The sequence below is a fragment of the Solanum lycopersicum genome, chromosome 12, assembly GCF_036512215.1.
Source record: "Solanum lycopersicum chromosome 12, SLM_r2.1".
Classification (NCBI taxonomy): Eukaryota; Viridiplantae; Streptophyta; class Magnoliopsida; order Solanales; family Solanaceae; genus Solanum; species Solanum lycopersicum.
The window spans coordinates 33,199,246-33,214,218 of NC_090811.1; the positions used below are offsets into that span (position 1 = coordinate 33,199,246).

The 14,973-nt window shown below is 33.4% G+C and overlaps 1 protein-coding gene across 1 annotated transcript; it reads left to right on the top strand.

Annotated features, from left to right (window-relative positions):
- The first annotated feature begins 7,386 nt into the window (after window positions 1-7,386).
- LOC138340319 (uncharacterized) lies at window positions 7,387-13,073 on the top strand. The gene is made up of 2 exons (XM_069292033.1): window positions 7,387-7,589; window positions 11,918-13,073. The coding sequence occupies exon 2, from the start codon at window positions 11,919-11,921 to the stop codon at window positions 13,071-13,073; it is 1,155 nt and encodes a 384-aa protein (XP_069148134.1). The 5' UTR covers window positions 7,387-7,589; window position 11,918.
- Window positions 13,074-14,973: the final 1,900 nt, after the last annotated feature.

The following is a 14,973-nucleotide window of genomic DNA, read 5'->3' on the forward strand; positions in this document are numbered from 1 at the left end:
AGAACACATCCCTCAATTGATTCCAAGTGTAGATTGAGTTACAGGGCATCTCGGTAAACCATATAATGGCCTCTTCCGTCAGTGAGGAGAGGAAACACTCTCAACCCAATTACATCCATATTCAAATCAGTCCTCCCTATACAACTCTTACACACCGACCTCACCTTGGCGATGTGAGCATGTGGATCCTCAGAAGGTAGCCCCAAAAAAAAACCTCTAGCGGTGAGCATTTGCATTAGACTACTAGTTACCACAAAAGTATGGTCGTGTGGTAGGGGAGGCAAGACAAGTGGCCCGTTAGAGTCAGTAATATTATAATATCCCCTATGATACTCTTGAAAGCGTGGAGCAGGAGGTTGCCTATGTATTTCACCTTCCTCATGATTTTCAGGTAATAATTGATCATGAGCATCAATCGGTGGTGGAATTTTTGGGTTGTGATCATCATCGAGAATGTCCAAATTTCGGTTCATTCTGCATAGTGTACGCTCTAATTCGGGGTCGGGTGAGAGTATGGGTTCTCCTCTACTCCGCGTACTTGGCATACACGGAAGTTACATCTGCAAAAGACAAAAACAAAGAGAAAAAGTAAAATTAGGAAAATGTTGACTAAACTTTGGTAATAAGCTTAAAGTTAATCTAAAAGCCACTTCCCCCGGCAGCGGCGCCAAAATTTGATACGCTCAAATTTACTTCTCGAAAAGAAGTATAAGCAATTGTATCAAGTAATGAACCCAACTATGAGGTTAGGGTCGATCCCACGATGAAAATGATTTAGACTTAACTTTAATCTACTATTACTTTTATTTAGTTAAGTCCTTTCCGAAAACAAGTAACAAAAAGGGGGTTTTAAGTAATGAATGTAATTAGTTATGTCTAAGTAAACAAGTGGCAAGTTCAAAGATTTGATTTTTATCAAGTAATGAAAGTAACTAGGGCTTAAGTGTTCCCCACAGGCTCATAACGCGGTGATTCTAGCAGAACAATCCTTTCCTAGTATCTTGCATGCAAAGTGATAAGCTATGTATCCCTAATTCCTTGGTCCAGCAACTAGGGAATTTCACTTCGCACCTTGGTCTTGCTATGTTTGTATGCTTTACTAAACCTTAACTTTACCTCATATTAAGCATCATAATCGATGTATGGATTAGTTGTTACTTCGCACAAATTGACACTAGCCTATTAGATAGTATATACTAAATCTACATTGGTAATTCTTTTCTTATTATCTACCTCCTTGATTTGGCAAGTAGCAACAAGGCGAGTTCTAACGCGTGCACTCGTTAAAAAGACTTCTAAATGAAAGAATTATCAATACATACAAGACACTATTTTAGGATTATTATTTCAACTAGTTTTTACCTTGTTAATTACCCATGGTTCCCACAGCCCTAGCTATGGATTTAGTTACCCATGTTAATAATCACACAATTCATATTAGTTTGATAATAATTCATGCACTTACTTTGATGAGATTGAAGAAAACCCAGAAAATTACTTGAATTAATCAATAAGCTTGCAATAAACGATTTCTGGAAAATAGAATAATTTCCCAAAATCACAAGTTCACAACTAGAACAATAAAATCTAAAAAATACCCAAGACTATTACCTCAAAAATGAGGTTTTTACAAGTATTTATAATACTAGAGTCCTAACAAAAGAGGGAAATATATTTAAGAAAAATCTGCCCAAAAACCGCGTTTGAGTCAAAAACCTAGATGACGGACGTCAAGGCCACGACGAACCGTCGTGGTCCATTGTCGTGGTCATCCGTCGTTCCAAACTTAGCTTCTTTTCAAGATGGGTATTGGGGCTACTTTTTGTTGACGATGATGGATGTGCAACACGATCCGTAGTGGAGATGACGGTCCGTCGAGAGCCTCCGTAGCCCCACACTTAGTCAGAATTCCCCAATCTTCATTCAATTCTTTTCCTTCATACGATGGTGGCCACTAACGGACCGTCGATAGCTCCATTGGTAGTCACTTCTGCAGTTTCAGCATAATTCTTTAGAGAATTCATTCTGGACAGATTTCCTGCAAACAAAGAGAAAGTACATTAAAACTAATACAAAAAAAGCTTTAGACACACACGAAACCTAAGGAAAAAGCATTAAAATTACCGTAAAACTACGGTACATCGAATTCTTCTTCATAATATTTAAGTTCTAATAATAGTGACGGAGAGGGATCCTGGGATCCTCTACTACTGAAGACCTAAAAGTTCATCATGAACAAGACTACATGTCCTCATCTGAGGAAGAATGTACGTCTTGCCAGACTGGCCAACCTTTTGATAAAGATAAGGATGAATTCTATCAGTTATACTCTCAGTTAAAGGACTTAAACATCGATGTTATAAGTAATGACAATTGAATATAAATTCTTAGGATGATTGATGACCCAACATTAAGGTCCCAAATTATCGACAAAATTGGTAATACGAGCACCTCTACTAGTAATACTAGAATTCCTAAAGAAAATCCTATTCATAATAATGTTTATACCATGGTAGAGGTAAGAAGACAACTAAAACTGAGGTCTCAAAGGGATCACATTCCTACTACAATCCAAGACTTGGTTGAGGAGATAAATAATCTCAAAAAAAAAAGAAATATCTTTTCTCAAAAATCATAATATGATTCTTGATGAAAGAATTACTTATATAGAAAGTAAGGACAAAAATCATCATAGAAAACATGTCATAGCTTAAGATGATCCTCCTATAATGTTCCAAAAAGTAATCTTCCTGACATCTCTAATGAGTCTATTGATAATGAGAATTTATTTTTAGAAACTATTGAGCTAATTACAGCACATAAACCTTTAGCAAAAATAACTCTTTTTATTGATTATAACCTAAAAATGGATTTTATTGCTCTAATTGATAGTGGAGCTGATTTAAATTGCATTCAAGAAGGATTAATTTCATCAAGATATTTTAAAAAGACTACACATAGTCTTCGTAATGCTAGTGGTCATAAAATGGATATTGAATATAAAATTCCTAACGCATATATATGTACAAATAATATATGTATACCTCAAAGCTTTGTTTTAATTAAAAAATATTTCTAACGAAATCATTTTAGGAATGAATTTTTACTGGCATATATATCCTACAACTTCATGGAATGAGACGGAATTACTGGTACTTTCGAAGGAAGAAAAATAAGAATAGATTTGATATCTCAACCATTTTCAAAATTCGTTAATGAGGTTAAAGATATGATCTCTTTACAAAATAAACAAATTGATTTTCTTTAAAATGCGATTTGTAATCTTACAATTGAAGAGATTTTACAAAATCCTAAAATCCAAGGAAACATTGAAATTTTGAAGAGTCAATCCTCTCTACAAATATGTGGAGACCACCCAAATGTATTTTGGGAAAGTAAGAGGCATGTGATGAGTCTTCCTTATGAAGAAGAATTTTTTAAAGATAATATTCCCACTAAGGCAAGACCATGCCAAATAAATTCAAAATATCTAAATTTATGTAAAAAAAAAATTGATAATCTTCTCCAAAAGGGTTTAATAAAACCCTCAAAATCTCCATGGTCTTGTACTGCTTTTTATGTTAATAAACAAGCAGAACAAGAGAAAGGAGTACCTAGACTTGTCATAAATTATAAAGCGCTAATTAAAATGTTTTAAAATGGATCAGATATCCTGTCCCCAACAAAAAAGATTTATTGGATCGACTTCATGAAGCTATCATATTTTCAAATTTTGATTTAAAATCAGGTTATTGGCAAATTCAAATTTATGAAGAAGATAAATATAAGACATCCTTTAACGTCCCAATGGGATAATATGAATGAAATATTATGCCTTTTGAATTAAGAAATGCTCCTTCGGAATTTCAAAAAATTATGAATGATATTTTTAATCCCTTTAGCAATTTTATCATCGTATGTATAGATGATATTTTGGTATTTCCAAAAACCATATAAATGCATTTTAAACATCTTGATCTATTTAAGAAAATTATTATTCAAAATGATTTGGTTATATCTAGACCAAAAATGCATATTTTCCAAACTAATGTTAGATTCTTAGGTCATAATATTGAAAAAGGAAAAATTATTCCCATCTAAAGAAGTATAGAGTTTGCATCAAAATTCCCAGATGTTATTACTAATAAAACTTAGATCCAATGAATCTTTGTAATTTTAAATTACATCTCTCTTTTTATAAAAGATTTGTCAAAAGACACAACTATACTATATGATAGACTTAGAAAAAATCCTAAAGCTTGGACTGATAATCATACTAAAGCAGTCAAAAACATTAAGACAAATGTTAATAACCTACCATGCCTCACTTTAGCCAATCCGAATTGGCAAAAGTTAGTGAAACAGATGCTCTGATATTGGCTACGGGAGAATTTTAAAACAAATTTCTCCTAATGAAAAAACAAGAATACCTCACACACTTCTATTCTGGAAAATGGAATAATATTTAAAAAAAAAATCTAATATAGCTAAAGAAATTTTGGCTATAGTTAAAAGTGTTCTAAAATTCCAAGGAGATTTATATTATCAAAAATTTATCATAAGTGTCAAGCAGAGAAATTCATCTTTAATAAATATGTAAACCATGATGTTTCAAAAGAAACGTTTGTAAGATGGCAAGCTTTGTTAGCACCTTTTGATTTTGAAATACATTATAAAAAGGGAACATATAATAGTATTCCCGATTTTTTTACTAGAGAATATTTAAGTTAATAAATCTTTATCTATTAATACCAGGAGCGATGCGACCATCGGGAAATTTTTCCTCTAATAGAGGAAGGAAGAGGAAAAGCACTCATGGGAAGAAATAATATCTTGGACTAAATACGAAACCAGAAGCTAACAGCTTCAAACATTGCAGGAGCATATATGAGCACATTGGGAATTAACACTGAACATCAAATGTACAAAGAATTCATGAATTTTATACAATCCAAACAAGCTCAGGGTAATAATCCACCATCCTATTCTTCAGCTGTAACTGACGAAGGAAATGAAAATATTGAAGTATATGATAAAAATGAGAAAGATAAAGTAATACTTCTTCTTGAGCCCATATATTTACAATGGAAAGACGATCCATGACAAATAATGACCAGGTATTTTGATACAACATCATATGTTGTCCCAACTTATAAATACAGAATATATTATGAGATAATACTCTCATCTATTAGGTCAGCTGAATTTGAGAACTTTTACCTAGCCAATACTAAAAATGTTTATAACTTTTCAAAATTCATTATAAAAATGATATTTACCCCAGAAGAATGGGGAATAAGCACGATGAAAGAAAGAGAATGCACCCATCCATAACAAAAAAATTGCACTCAAGTTTAATTACTGGGATTATATTGAGAACTTTAATAATACCTTGTTATATGAAAACTCTGATAGAAAACATTCATAGTTTATAAAAATATGCTCTCACGTTTATAAGCAGACTATACCAAATTGGTTTTGCCAATGGTGGATTTTATATGGTCCATCTATAAATATATTGTCAGAGGAATACAAAATATTATATGTTGAATGGGTTGACGTATCACCCAAATTGATAAAATTACAAAAAGATGATATCATTTTTAAAGAGATGCCATTGATGTAATTTTTTATATAATTCTCTATTCCGTGGATAATGAAATAGACAGGAGATTATAAACTTCATTAAAGACTCTATCGAGATGAACAAGCGTTAATCAAAAGTCATACAAGGTCGTGATGATATCAGTTCTTTCAAATAAATAACCAGAAGGCTGCATATGAAGAAAGGAGCCATCTCAAAATCGGAACTTCTTACTTCATACATGGAAGAAGTCAAAAAAGATCTAATAAAAAATATGGGCATGAAATTTTATATATCTATGGCTACCTCAAATGAAGAAGAAGATACATTTATAGCTGGAGAATCCCAAAGCATTCATAGCACAGAAGAGATGGACATTGAAACATTTCTTCAATAGTCCAGGAATCAGATAGAAGAATCTTCTAGTTCGGACACGCTAAAGGGGAAGGAGACTAGAAAAGACTAGTTGATAAGACTCTAACTTTTACAAAAGTTAAGATAATTGTAAGCTTTTATAAAGTTAGGACCCCAATGTCGGTTCAATAATGTAACATGACGTAAGCACTTACGTCATAAATTTTAGACTTTTCTTCAGGTCCATCCTATATAAGGAACTTTTAGTAGAAGGTAGAGGGCAGACTTTGGTCAACCTCTCTGTATTACTACTCTTGTATTTCCACTACCATATAAATAAAATTGTTATTGTTTCTACTTAGAACATTTATTGTTGAGAGTCTACTCTAATTAAGGTATTATATTTCTCTCTTTTATTATTAATTTAAATATTTTTAATATTTAAAAGCCTAAATGATAGGCTAAATACTTTGTGTTGGACTAACAACAACTTGAACTATAACTACATGATAAGTAAAGGAATTTTCCGATGTATTTTAGGTCAAAGTAATGTAGTCCGGTAATAGGAAGATCTTGACTTAGTCCGGTGTTCCTGGTAAGACCCATGTTACCTGTGAATAAGGCGTTGTTAGGACCGTGTTGGAACCGTAAAAGTTCTTTCCATCCTTAGGTGTCATGAACTTTATTATTATTATTAATTGTTAAAACCCAGAAGAAACTATCACTGTGGATTCTGATCATGGCACCTTCAGATTATTATCTGAAAATGATTTTGCCCCTTATAGGGATAATTATAAATTTATGCATATTGGCCTGGTTCAAGTTGCTTTTAAACCTCTTACTTTAAGAGGTCTACCGGAAAGCTTTATAGCAGCTTTAAGAGATGGTAGAAATCAAAATTGGAAGAAGTCTCTAATAGGGACTGTGCAAACCAGCTTGGCCTATGGCCCTGTATATTTTAATGCTTATCCTAATTTGCAGATATCTTTAAATGATGAAAATTCTTTAAATACTTTAATATTAAGTATTAAATTACATGGCTATGATTATTTACCTGGAACTGAAGTTATATATATTTGTTATAGAATCTATTATAAACCACTCTATACTTTGAATCCTATGTGTAAAATTATGGATCTAAAAAATGAGACTATTTTAATAGAAACTAATTTTAGTAGATCTAAAGTTATTACTAGACGACCTATTAAATGGGATGAAATTGATTTTCCTAAAGAATGGATTATAGAAGAAGCCGTTGCTCCTAGAAATAATATGAATTTTGATATTTCTGATATTGAACAGGCTCCTGATGGAACGGTAAAAATAAAATTTACGGATCAAAACCTGTTAATGAGCTATACCGATAATATCGGACTGCCGACAAGAATGCCTAGATCAAATTATTCTTATATTTCTCCAGCTGATTATGTGGTTAATATATCCTCTAGAGCCTCTACATCTCAAATAAGAGATGAAGAAAACTCTAGATCTTCTATCTTTGATATAAAGGAAAATGAACGAATTGATAATATCAAAATAGAAAATCATATTGTTACTCCTGATATGGATGAACCTACTCTCTCTGAGATGAATTTTCCAAATGGTTTTGATGGATCAAGAAGACAGACTTGATTTTAGACCGGGATCTCCGGTAAGAGAAAAGATTTCAAATGAATTCTTTGAACCTAAATGGAAACTTTTTAGAGAATGGTTCTTTAAAAATTTTGATAAAAACCAAAGGACCATTTTACAAGATGAGTTTTATAAAGATCTTTCGCAAACTAATAAAATTATTGCTTTTATTCCTTGGTTTAGGACTAAATATATTTATAAATATATTTGTATGCTTGAAAGAGATTATAAACTGACTGATGGGTCTATTACTAAATTAGTTTTACCCCCCCAACAGTCTTTTCAAATTGAGAAAGATAATAAAACTGTTCATTTTACAGCTTTTGCAGAATTATTTAATGATGATACTGCTTTAATAACTGCCAAGCATGTTAAAATCCTTATACAGCAAAATAATTATACAAATGTTTATATGGGCATTCTAGGAGATCAAATCCTCTCTTTACATGATAAGATCAATCATATATATTCTACTATTGAAAAATCTAAAGCTTCTGATAGAGGTTAGGGAAGAGCCTCTACGAGTATCCAGCCTCCACCTGAAATCAAAGATTTTAAATTATCAAAGCATGATAATATTGAGAGGTGGCTAGAAGAAAAATATAAAAAAGATCTGGAACTTAGTCCTCTTCATATAGAGGAAAATAATAAGGATAATAATACTTATAAAAAGAGTAATACTCTTGATGAGATTAATAAAATCTCAGAAAAATATGCTAGAAAACCGGTCCAAAGGATGTACTATTATCCTAGACCAACTCCTCAAGATATACTCTTAGAGGAACAAGAATTTGTTGTTTCTAATAGTTTCAGTGGTACTGAGATTTATGAATGGAATATTGATGGTTTCACTGATAGACAGATTTATACACTGGCTCATAGAATTCTTATGTATAGCACTATATGCAAAGCTAATAAGAATTCAGAACAAAATACAGCAAGCATGGTTATTGCCGGGTTTACAGGGCAATTAAAAGGATGGTGGGATAATTATCTCACAGAAGAACAAAGAATGGCAATTCTAAATGCAGTGAAACAAGAAAATGGTAGTTCAACTCCAAATATAGTTTATACGTTGGTTCTGACTATTATAGAACATTTCTCTGGAAGATGGTCAGATAATAGTGAGACAATTAGGACTCTTTTACAGAATCTTAAGTGTAGATCTCTTACTAATTGGAGATGGTACAAGGACACATTTTTGTCCAGGGTAATAGAGTTACCAGAATGTAACAGTTCTCATTGGAAATCCAAATTCATAGATGGACTTCCAAACTTATTTGCAGAAAGAATTAGGAGAGTCCTTAGAGGGGATGAGGTTAATATTAAATATGAAGATTAATACTTATGGAAAACTTATAGCAGCCGTGATTCAAGAAGGGCTAGCTTTATGCAATGAAATACAGTTGAATCAACAAATCAAGAGATATCATATAAATGAGAAGCAGCAATTGGGAGAATTCTGTGAACAATTTGCTATTGACATCCCAGAATCTTCAAAAAGATCTTCTAAAAAGAAGAAAGATAAGGACTATACAGATAGGCCTTATAAACCTCATAGGAAAAAGAAACGTTTGGATAAACGTGAAAATAGAAAATCCAAAAGATCTGATAAAAAATCCTTTAAGCATAATAATTCGGATGCTTGCTACAAATGTGGAAGGATAGGCCACTATGCCAGAGATTGTAGAGTTAAGGACAAAATTAAGAATCTTAATTTAGATGATAATCTCAAGGATTCATTATGTAAAATCCTGTTAAACTCTTCACCTGAAGTATCAGGTCCTGATGATAGTAGGGGAGAAGAATCCCATACCAGTGAGGACTTAAGGGTTCTCCATGATGAGAGTTATATCTCTTCGTCAGATGGAGAATGTATGCCTTGTCAAATAGGAGAAACCTGTGAAGACAAGCAGAATACAGATGAGTTTTATAAACTCTATTCTCAATTCAAAGATCTTAATCTTAATGTCATTAGTAGTAATGATTGGATAGAGATGATCAAATTAATAGATGATCCTATAATAAGATCTCAGATTATTGACAAAATGGGAAGTACTTCTACTAATAAAGTAGAGTCTCCTAGAAAAGAAATTCAGAATGAAAACACTACTTATACAATGGCTGAATTAAAGAGACAACTTCATAAGAGGTCTCAAAGGAATAATATTCCAACTACAATTCAAGATTTATCTGAAGAAGTTAATAACCTTAAAAAAGAAATTAATGATTTAAAAAATAAGAATATTATTCTTGATGAAAGAATTACATTTATTGAGAGTATTAATAAAACTCAAGAAGGTAAGCAGGCTACTGATAATTCTGTAGATTCTCTTAATAATTTAACTCCTGAAGATTTTACAGAAGAAAAGAAAGAATCATTTTTAAAAATTATTGAGTTAATTACAGCTCATAAACCTCTTGCAAAAATTTCTATAGTTATTGATTATAATTTAAAAAGAGATTTTATTGCTCTTATTAATAGCGGAGCTGATTTAAATTGTATTCAAGAAGGGTTGATCCCTTCAAAATATTTTAAAAAGACTACTCATATTTTAAGAAATGCTAGTGGTCATAAGATGGATATTGATTATAAAATTCCCAAAGCTTATATTTGTACAAACAATGTTTGCATTCCTGAAAGTTTTGTTTTAATAAAAAACATTTGAAATGAAATTATTCTTGGAATGCCTTTCTTTTGGAAAATTTATCCAATTACTTCTTGGGATCATACTGGTATTACTGGAAATTTTGAAGGGAAAAGGGTTAGGATTGATTTTATATCTCCACCTTATTCTAAATTCATAAATGAAGTTAAAGATTTAATTTCTTTAAAGAACAAGCAAATAGGCTTTTTGAAAAATGAAATTTGTAGTCTTACTATTGAAGAGACTCTACAAAATCCTAAATTACAGGAAAAAATTGAATATTTAAAAAATCAATTTTCTTCACAAATTTGAGGTGATCACCCAAATGTTTTCTGGGAGAGAAAAAAACATATTGTTAGTCTTCCATATGAAGAAAATTTCTCAGAAGATTATATTCCTACTAAGGCAAGACCTTGCCAAATGAATTCAGATTATTTAGAATTATGTAAGAATGAGATTAATAGTCTCTTACAGAAAGGTTTAATAAGACCTTCAAAGTCACCATGGTCTTGTACTGCTTTTTATGTTAATAAACATGCAGAATAAGAAAGAGGAGTTCCTAGACTCGTTATAAATTATAAACCTTTGAACAAAGTTTTGAAATGGATCAGATATCCTATTCCTAATAAAAAGGATTTACTAAATCGTCTTCATGAAGCTATTATATTTTCAAAATTTGACTTAAAATCTGGTTATTGGCAGATTCAGATTTCTGAAGCTGATAAATATAAAACAGCTTTTAATGTACCCATGGGACAATATGAATGGAATGTTATGCCATTTGGTTTGAAAAATGCCCCATCGGAATTTCAAAAAATAATGAATGATATTTTCAATCCTTTTAGCAATTTTGTAATTGTTTATATAGATGATATCTTGATATTTTCTAAAAGTTTAGAAACCCATTTCAAACACCTTGATTTATTTAAGAAAATCATTATTCAAAATGGTTTGGTTATATCTAAAGCAAAAATGCATATTTTCCAAACTACTGTTAGATTTTTGGGTCACAATATTGAAAAGGGAAAAATCATTCCTATTCAGAGAAGCATAGAATTTGCATCTAAATTCCCTGATATCATTACGGATAAAACACAGCTTCAAAGATTTTTAGGAAGCTTGAATTATATTTCTCCTTTTATAAAGGACTGGGCAAAAAATGCTGCTCCATTATATGAAAGGCTTAAGAAAAATGCTAAGCCATGGACAGAGGATCATACGAAAGCTGTTCAACAAATTAAAAATAAGGTTAATAACCTTCCATGTCTTGTTCTAGCTAATCCCAGTTGGAACAAGATTGTTGAAACAGATTCCTCTGATATAGGCTATGGAGGAATTTTAAAACAAATCTCCCCAGATGATAATAAGGAATATCTAATACAATTTTATTCAGGAAAATGGAATAATAGCCAAAGAAATTATGCTACCATAGCTAAAGAAATCTTGGCTATAATAAAAAGTGTTCTAAAATTTCAAGGAGACCTTTATAATCAAAAGTTTATCATAAAAACTGATTGTCAAGCTGCTAAATTCATCTTTAATAAGGATGTAAAACATGATGTTTCTAAACAGATGTTTGCTAGATGGCAGGCCTTATTGGCACCTTTTGATTTTGAAATACTTTATAAAAAAGGAATAGATAATAGTCTTCCTGATTTTCTGACTAGAGAATACCTAATCAAATAATTCTCTTTTGCAGCATGATGAGGCCATCTTGGCCCTCTTCCTCTAATAGAGGAAAGGGGAGAGGACGAGGAGGAAGGACGAACAATAATGTCTTAGCTCAAATCGGAAATCAGAGGCTTATAGCCGCAAATATCACAAAAACATCTGCTAGCACATCTACTGGCATATCAGGGATAGACGCAAGAAATCCAATGTATAAAGAATTTATGGATTTTATAAAATTCAGACAACAAGAACAGCCATCATACTCAGCAGTGGCCAATGAAGAGGTCATTGAAAATATTGAAGTCTATGACCAAAATGATTTGGATGAAATAATATTAATTCTAGACCCAAGGGATCTACAATGGAAGGATGAACCTTGGCAAATCATGACAAGGTATTTTGACACAGCATCATATGCTGTCCCGACTTATAAATTCAGAATGCATTATGAGATTATACTCTCATCCATGGGATCAGCTGAATTCCAACATTTTTACCCAGCAAATACTAGAAAAGTTTATAACTTTTCTAAAATAATCATAAAAAAGATAGTTACTCCAGAAGAATGGGGAACTAGTACAATGAGGGAGAGAGAATATACTCACCCAGAACAGAAAACAGCAGTAAGATTTAATTACTGGGATTATGTGGAAAGCTTTAATAAAGCTCTGTTATATGAGAACGCTAATAGAAAGCATTCATGGTTTATCAAGATTTGCTCTAATAATTTTAAACAAAACATCCCAAATTGGTTTTGTAAATGGTGGACTTTATATGGTCTCACAATAAATATTCTTCCTGAGAATTATAAACGATTATATGCAGAATGGGTGGATATATCCCCCAAGATCTTACAATTACAAAAAGATGATATTTATTTTAAAGGGATTTCAATAATGTATTTCTTTATAGAATTTTCAATTCCATGGATAATGAAATGGACAATTGAATTCCAAACAGATGGACAAGAATTTCCTTGCCTCAAGAGGAAATTTCATACAAAGTTTTGGAGTAAATTACTCCACAAAAATCCAGAAGGACAATTACATGGAAAGGAGATAATAGACTCCATTAACATTTCCATTGAAAAAGGTAATAACCAGAATGGTTCATCAACAGATAGGGGATGGGAGTATAAACGGTCAAATTTTGAAAAGGGGTCCAGCCGGGTCGGGTCGGGTTAATTTCATTAATCGCGCGACGATACCCCGACGACGGTCCATCGCACATGCGACGCCCCGTAGTGGTGTCCGTCGTGTGTGCCCTAATTTCAAAAATGACAGAAATACGTACCTGGTGTGACGGTGTATACGACGGTCTGTTTCACACGCGACGGTCCGTCGTTGTATCCGTCAGTGGCTACTGCGGAGTAGTTTTCTGAAGAATTTCCTGGTGATGTGCCTGCAAATTTAAAACCCATTTATAGAAAAATGCTACCATTATTAAAAAGACGACAAGTATTGGGTTGCCTCTCAACAAGCGCCAGATTTAACGTCGCGGCACGACTGGGGCCACTTGATTACTCAGACTTCATCAAGATGGCATGCCTCTATCACTTTATTCCCCGATGCTTTATGCCCAAAATAGAGTTTTATTCTATCTCTATTCTTCTTAAACCGCACTCCCTCCTTGGCTTTTAACTCAACTGTCCCCTGAGGGAATACTTGGGTAATCAAGTAAGGGCCAGTCCATTTGGACTTGAGCCTACCTGGAAGACAAGGCACCCCAGAACTGTCTACAAGTACCAAATCCCCAACCACAAACTCTTGTTTTGCAAATTTTTGTTCAGTCCCCTTCTTCATCTTTTCTTTGTGGGATATGGCAGATACCGATTGGAGCTCACCACTCTGCCTCATGGTCCTACAAATGTTGAAGGTTGCTTCTTCATTATTCAACCGAAATGTCATCTGTCCCTTCTCCATGTCAACTAAGGCTCTACCTGTAGCAAGAAATGGCCTCCCAAGAATAATGGGCACCTCGAAATCGACTTCGCAATCAAGAATCACAAAATCTGCTGGAAAGATGAATGACTCCACTTTTACTAGCACATCATGGAGTATCCCTATGGGCTTTTTCACAGTCCGATCGGCCATCAGTAGCCGCATCGCAGTGGGTTTTGGATCCCCCAAACCCAACTTCTTGTAAATTGAGAGGGGCATTAGATTTATGCTTGCCCCCAGATCACATAATGCTTTCGCAAAATGTAATGACCCAACTGTGCAAGGAATAGTGAACGCACCCGGATCTTCTTTCTTTTGTACTAGGGATCTTGTAGCGATAGCACTATAATGTTGCAATCTATCATCATCCTCAAACGTGACCGATCTTTTCTTGGTGACCAGATCTTTCATAAATTTGGCATAACCGGGCATTTGTTCTAGAGCTTCTACCAAAGGGACATTGATAGAGAGATTCTTTAACATTGTTATGATGCGCCGGTATTTACCATCCTCAGTCTTTTTTACTAATCTCTGAGGGAAGGGTGGTGGTGGCCTAGGCATGGGGATTACCTTGATAGGTACTTCTGCATCTGTTCCATTACTTTCATCTGTTTAACCACTACCCTTTACCACCTTATTATTATCCTTTCTTACATTTTTCTCAGCAGATGGCATGGGTGGGTCAATGGTTTGCCTACCAACCCGAGTAGTAATTGCCATACAGTGTGCATCATTCTTTTGGATTTTGGACAGTGTTGCTAGGAAGGGTGCCCGGTTGCCGTGTGTTCACTGTTGTAGATAATTGGGCCACTTGCAATTCGATCTGTTTAATCGAAATTGCGTGTGTGTCCACTTTTTGCACAATACTAGCTAACTCACCCCTTAATTCTTTAATGTGCTCATCACTAGCATCGAACCTCCTCATCATTTTGTGCAACATATCCTCAACTCGCGCCATACTATCTCCACCATCCCTAGGAGTAACTTCACGATTTTGAGGAGGAACATAGGGTCCACTCCTATCGTTTCTATTACCATAGTTACTCCTGTTGAAGTTGTTGTCGCGGTTGTAGTTACCATCTCGGACATAATGACCCTCACGGTTGTAGTTACCATAAATCCGACCTTGGTTACCTTGACCTTG